The sequence below is a fragment of the Pavona decussata genome, unplaced genomic scaffold (genome assembly GCF_977016875.1).
Source record: "Pavona decussata unplaced genomic scaffold, jaPavDecu1.1 SCAFFOLD_58, whole genome shotgun sequence".
Classification (NCBI taxonomy): Eukaryota; Metazoa; Cnidaria; class Anthozoa; order Scleractinia; family Agariciidae; genus Pavona; species Pavona decussata.
The window spans coordinates 1,623,259-1,630,510 of record NW_028145480.1 but is presented as its reverse complement, the minus strand read 5'-3'; the positions used below and the strand labels follow the sequence as shown (position 1 = coordinate 1,630,510).

Genomic DNA, 7,252 nt, shown 5'->3' with positions numbered 1-7,252 from the left:
CTTCCGTTTTGTTACGTTCCAGTTTCGTTCGTGTTGTTAATTTTAATTTTGTTCCAAATATTAAGATGAATTCGATTTGTTATGACGTTTTAAAGCTTAATAATTAAAAACAGTAAATGAAAAACGTATTTCCGGATCAACACTGCTATAGCTCGTTTCGAACCCTTTTTTTTATTATTATTCCGGCTGTAAGCCCCTCCGTTTATAATCCTACCTAAAACCGCTTACGTAGTTGTATAAGCCCAGGGCTTAAATAAGCGGCAGTCAACCCAATCCCCCTACCCCACCCCCTCCCCCTCCCCCTCCGTCGCGTCGACAGTCGGCAAGGAGCTGTCGTTATAAGGAAATTTTCATGTTTTGCTAACTTGAAAGGGCGGCTACAGTGACGAAAATGAAACATTATTAAAGTGAATAGAAAAAAGTCTAGTTGTTTTCTTTTGGCGAGGAAATTCGAAAGGCACCGGAACTGATGGCATATCGCGCGCAGCAAAACAGCCGTCAAAACATCGGAAAAGCAATTTCCTGCAAATTAGTTCTTAAAAATGTGACGAAAGTGTTTTCTTGCACGGAAAAGAGTTCTGTGAAGTGGAATTTTATCAATTCCTTTATCTCGTATATCTTACCAAGGCTATTTTGAACTTTTACTGGGACTTCTCACGTCGCAGAAATAAAATGATACCAGTTATAAGATTACGAAAAAATTCAATAAGCGCCTTTACGAAAAAAAACACCTTATTTTAATTAAGATAATTCTGCAGAATCGAAAGTATAATCTGGCTTGGTATTTTTCTGTTTCGTTGCCTTTGCTGTGAATATTTGAGAAAGCTTAAACAAGATTATCTACAGTAAATCTTAACTGATAACCTTTGACGCAAAAAATTTTAAGTATCTCTTATCCTCGCGCTTTGTATCCGACAAAGTGTTTTTCTACATTTGCATTTGCAAATGTATCCAACAGTTTACTCGAGAAAGCGTTTCTGTTATACGTTACTAAACTAACCCAATACCATGACAGTTTTTTTACCGATCCTTAACCTTAGTTCCACGACAACAATAATGAATTGAGGTGTGATACAAGTTGCTAAGTGACACACACCTAATTAACTAATACTTTACAAACCTTCACGCACTCGCAGTCACTACCAGCTCTATACATGCACTGTATCCAATGAACGTTCGAAAACGCGCGTATTCGGCATAATGCTAAATTGTGTGATCTTTACTTAATTGATCGAGATGGAAGTGATTGTACTCTGGACAGAACTCTACACCTCACTAGAGAAATAAAAGTTACACCTCGTTGTTTGTTCCAAGCGCGCTTACACACTGCTGGATACCTTACGCAAAGTTCTTGACCTCAACTTGAAACCGTGTTTTATATTCTCGGTCGACGCTCCATTCCTAATCAACAACTCAGCGCATTCAAAATTCCCCGTCTCCACTGCAATGTCCAAAGGAGAATATCCCTCTGAATTTCGCACGTTTACTGTAGTCGCTTTCTCTATGAGAACTTTGGCGCAATCGGTGAGGCCTTGAGACACAGCTTCATGTAGAGGGAAGATTCCTTTTATGGCTAGTGAGTTCAGGTCAGCCTCTCCAATTTTGATCAACTTGAAGAGTTCTGGAAGCTGTTTTCCTGTAAGGCCTGTATTGTGGAGAAGAATCTCAGGGCAAGATGGTTTTCTGTTGCGCAGACGGCTGACATCTGCCACTCGTTTGCTTAGCGCATCCGCGGTAACACTGCTTGTGGTTGATCTCGACGGCTTCATTTTATTTTTTCGACTTTTTTCTGGTTTCGCAGCCTTGTTTTTCTTCTGGATTTTATTCTGCGGGATCATTTCTTTTCCACCAATGTTACCCCTTGTGCGCTCAAGCAAGCTGTAACCTTATAGTCCTTCTTGATCAGAAAGATGTCGGAACCACTTTAGATTCGAGAATCTTAATTTATCACAGAGTTCGCGTTTTTTTTTCTCTTTCGTGTGTGAGTTATCTGTCCATATCCGGTGTATACCTCGCACTGACGTATGTGAATATACGGTCGTGAAAACACACACTAACAACAGCGCTCGACCTCTGATGTTTTGGTGCGATGCGATGATTTCCTCTTTAGTTAGCGCTCTTCTTAATTAAACCGTCTGATGACCAAATGCCGATCAAGAATAATGATAAGCGACATACATAGCTCCTGAGTAAACCCGATATGAAGAGATTGTCGACAATGCATTACTGTTTAATGTATAATGAATGTATCAATGTTAATTCGCAGTGGGAAAAGGAAGGAGGTGGGTAGGGGTGGGTGGGGTATTGGGGGGTAGGAAGGCAACCGAGCAAAGGCTAGCGGCATTTGAACCTAGTTGAGTTTAGAGTTTTGTTCAAAGGCACCAATGCATGCATGGCATCTGTGAATGTAAAAAGAGACACTAAACGCCTTTGAAAAAGTTGTTAGAAAGTCCACTAAAATAGTGCAAAGACCCCCATTAACACTGCCGTATGTCAGGCCTCTCTTTCCAGCGCCTTGACCCCGGGGCAGGGCTACTACCCTGATAAGACTACAGCTATAGATAGGCATGTGCGGTGCCCAAGGGTATATGGTTTTTAATGGTCTGAATTAGGGGATAGATTTTAATCATTTTGGTCTGAAAGATTCCAGAGGCCAGCTATAAATACGAATTTTAGAGCCCACGTCTGAATGAATGAAAAAGGGTACCGGAAAATTACATATTTTGGTCTGAAATTGAGTCAGGGTTTGGAGAACCGTGCCCAACATCTCCACCAAAAAATTCCGAAGAGGGCTTGATTACATTAATCCGTTTCATCGCGTTATATTGTCACAAGCCGGATACCCTAAATGCCCTGCTACCATGGCTAAGCACGATATTCTTTCTTACCAGTCTACTGCTAATAACACTTGAACTGATTAATAGCCGAATCTTCATAATTTGAGTTACTGAAAAAACGAACAGTTATCTCGACGGTCTTATCTTGGCTTGTTGCTAGAATTGCTAAGATTTTTCGTCAACGGCTCGATATTTCGAACCACACTGGGAGGGGGAAGGGGGTCCCCCACTATAGTGGGAATGCAGGGAGGAGGCTTCGCACACCCAGAAGTGTCTTGTTCACTTTCAGTGTACTACGCGAAATAATGGGTAGCGAAATTTAACATCTTAGGTTGTAAGAAAGGTTTAGATAAAATGAGCTGAAAGCTCCTAGCTACTCCTGGCAGACTGCACTCCAACGCAAAGATTGTTATCAATTCGTAGGGCTGCTGTCTTTGACATGTCTTGGCAGGTGATAAGAGAGTTCAATTTTTGGTTTTATGTATGTAAAAGGGATATTGTTGTTTTATAAGTCGGTGACAAAGTAAGAACGTAATTAAACGGCTGAATCCCCGAACCGAATCCCCCTCCCCCATTACGCTTTTCTTATATCTAATTAATAAAAAGAAATTATCACAAAGAAGTTATCACTGATAGTGTATCTTCTCTCATTACCAAAGTGGACCATCCTGTCTTGACAGACACAGAATTTTCATTGTTCATATCTCCTAATCAAAATGTTTTTTTTTTTTAGCATTTGATGGTCTCATGCTGACGGCGGTATCAAAATACTTGGCACGATTTTGGTGACGATTTTGTGAACCCTTTTAATTTTTACAATAGAACAACAGCAGAGCAACGTACTGGCCAGCCCCGGCTTTCTTATGAATGGCCACACTTTACGATTTCATCCACAGACTCAAAACGTTACAACCACCTTATAACTGTATAATGTAATGAACAGAAAACCTGAGAAAATACTTCTCATTGGCTTTCATTTAAAACCGGTCACAATTCAGCATTTCATCTATGGATCTCAGCATAATAAACAGCACCACTGCCGAAGTACTGCTCAGTAGCTTTCATTTGGATGGCAACACTCACAGACTCATAAATTAGAACTTCCTTGTCAACTGATAACACTACAGAACGACAATTTTAACAAGCACAATGGTTCTCTGTCCAGGGCGTGTTTTGTTTTTTTTTTCGTAACTGAAGTCGTGTTATGAACCAGCTTCTTGCGCCAGGCAAAGCTATCATCTCAGTTTTCAACCATCATTCAATTTTTATTGCTTTTTTCCTGCTCACTTGATAAGCTAAGGGTTTTGCGGTTGCATGGCAGCGTACACCGAGAATTGAATGCCGTACATGCCGCATACAAGGTGTTATACGCTTAAGCATTGCTATCTCGACACTCCGGCCAGGGTATCTTATTTGAAATTTGTCTAAACTACATGTATACAAAACTGTTGGCATTTTCCACGGCATCGAAGCATGTACAAAGCTCGTCAGTAAAATCATAATTGATAGCATAAACTGTGACATCGTCACGTGGCTGCCTTGAACACGTTCACAAAAGAAAGCCGTTTTGTCCTTCCATGAGGTCGGCCATCTGGCCCTGACAGAACTAGTGGTACTTGTTGAAATATTAGCCCATAATAAATTGCTCTTTGCCGTAGTGTCAGCCCTGCAATCAGTTTGGTTTATTTCCCTCCTTTCGTTATCCCCAATTGCATCTAGCCGCAGAAGTTATCGAATATTTCAGAGAGACCCTCTCTAACAATAAATGACATGGCTGTGGAACAGGTAGCATCAGCCAAATCTCTTGGGGTCTACATCGACCAAACTTTAAATTGGGAATGCCATATTGAAAATATCTCTAAAAAGATTGCTTCCGCCATTGGCGCAATTAGGCGCATAATCTAATGCCATTTAATATTTTAATCAATGTTTATCATAGCCTTGTTCAACCTCACTTTGATTATTGTAATGAGGTGTAGGGAAATTGTAACAAAGGCCTGTCTGATACTGGCTTCAAAAGCTTCAAAATCGCGCAGCCCGCATTTTGATGTCCGCTGGATATGATAGCAACTTGGATGATTTGTTCCGGGCACTAGGGTGGCGAGAACTCTGTCATCAAAGATTGGATAAAAAATCAATTATGATGTATAAAGCTTTAAATGGGATGACACCTGAATATTTAAGATCAAACTTTGTTTTTCGCGATAATTCGAATTCTTATCATTTAAGGTTTACTGAAAACACGCTAACTCTTCCACAACCGCGCACTGATTATTTAAAGAAAAGTTTCTCATACAGTGGAGCTCAGTTGTGGAACAGTTTGCCAATAGAATTACGGCAAGCAACTTCCTTGAATGATTTTAAGACTAAATTGAAACGCCACAGTTATAAGTAAGATTTTTTAAACACGGCCTCCAAGAAAAGCAGCATTTATTGTTTAGCTTTGATTAATTATTTTTTAACTTTTATAATGCTAGTTAGGTAGATAAATAGTTGTTGATAATGATAATCTAAGTAGCTGATGGAAAAACCGTGTATAAATAAAGTTATCCTATCCTATCCTATCCTATCCTATCCTATCCTATCCTATCACACGTGCAGCCCCATCCAACCGACATCCAAGCGATTTGGGCACCCCCACCCCTCTCCCCCTTTCCACTCCATCTTCTAAAATTTTCTCGGTGCTTGATGCACATCTGTTGTTGACCTATGATTGTAATTAATTGCCTTTATCCACATTATTCTTCTTCTTATACAATTACAATCATCAGGAGCCCATATGCAGACCCTCCTGCTGATCACAGATTTCATGAAGCCGGTCCTGTTTCAATAACCTAGACATCTGCATCTGCGACATTAATCAATATGGCAAATCTCATGTTATTGCAGCATACTGTATTATTTTGAAGGAAACGCATGTTGGTATTTTATGATGGCTCTATCTCGTTCCCTGGGTATTAAGGTGCTCCCTATCTAACAACTAGCACCTGGGCCCCGCTGGTTGTTCGAAAGCCGATTAACAGTTTCATATCGCTCGTTTTAAGTGGTTTTGAAAGCTCACTTAAGGACGGTGCCTACTATTGTTACTGCGCATACGTTCTGCGCATCGCGAGATACTCGGGTTTCCTATGGGTGTTGCCTATTAACACAGGAATATTTTTGCGCGGTTTAAAACTATACGGAGAAAGCAGAACTTACCAAATGCTTTTGGTACCTCAAAAGAAAATTGGGGGTAACCATACATTTTTCAGAGATAATTAAGCTTCAATTTAGGAAAAAAATCCCATACATTGCTTTATATTTTGGCGTTTATATAGATATTACTGCTAAAATATCTCTGAAAAATGCATGGTTACCCCCAATTTTCTTTTTGAATTCCAATAGGCGTTGCTAAGATCTGTTTTTCCCGCATAGTCATAAGCCGCACAAGAATATTTCGGTATTAGTAGGCACCGTCCTTAAGCTAATGTTAAAGAAAAGTCTAAAGCCCCATTCACACCAACAAAACATGTTCAATTAAACCAGGTTTAACAAAATGAAGATTGGTAACACAAAACTGAACCATTGGCTTTGACATAGGATCCAAGTAAACTTTAACTTATGCTTTCATTTGTGCTAAATCGGTAGTCGACAAAAATCCGAAAGCAGCTTTTATGAAGGAAACAATTTTAAACTGTGTTTAACTAAACAGCTTTTAAACGTGTTTAAGCCTTGGTGTGAATGGGGCATAATTCAAACCTGAGGGTCAAAAATGGTTTTGAAGAATCTTTATTGATCAGTCATTAAACTCGAATCAAAGTTCACGTTAATCTAGGATTAGCTTAATCGGGTTTTGAACAACTAGGCATGGGCCCAGGCGTCTCGCTCTTCGCCAAATAAAGAACAGTTCTCCGTGGCTTTCAAACAGGGGTTGATAGAGTGAGGAGGCTTACGTTTGCGGTTCAAGTGTCGATCGCTTATGGCGGTATGAAAACCAGACAACACAGCTCCGCGGTATGGCCACTGATTGCAACTATGCGCACAGCCATATCACCTGGCAGCGGCTTGCCGCGGAAGCCATCAACGGACAGTTGTAAGACCAAAGTTAAGGCTGACTGATCGGACAGCTTAAAAGGGTAATTTTATTGCCCATGGATAGCTGTATCGGATTTAATAGGAATCATCAGCATGGCATACTGACCGTTGGACTATTGAAGCACGATTTTCGTCGTTCAGGAGTCTGATACAGCTGTCCATGGCTGCCACCGCCCCGCTGATATGGCTGTGCGCATGCGTGAGGTACTGGCCATTATGCGCACCTGTGTAGTGTGACCATTATGTTTAGATGGTTTATTTATTATGAATAATTGGAGTGATACATGATGCATGTGATCAAAATATCAAAAAGATTCAAATTACTTGAGAATGATGTATTA

The 7,252-nt window shown here is 40.3% G+C and overlaps 1 protein-coding gene across 1 annotated transcript; it reads right to left on the bottom strand.

The window, feature by feature from the left end:
- Positions 1–302: 302 nt before the first annotated feature.
- On the bottom strand, positions 303–2,199 carry LOC146479568 (uncharacterized). Its single transcript, XM_085110225.1, has one exon. The coding sequence runs from the start codon at positions 1,836–1,838 to the stop codon at positions 1,320–1,322; it is 519 nt and encodes a 172-aa protein (XP_084966351.1). The 5' UTR covers positions 1,839–2,199; the 3' UTR covers positions 303–1,319.
- Between the last annotated feature and the right edge of the window lie 5,053 nt (positions 2,200–7,252).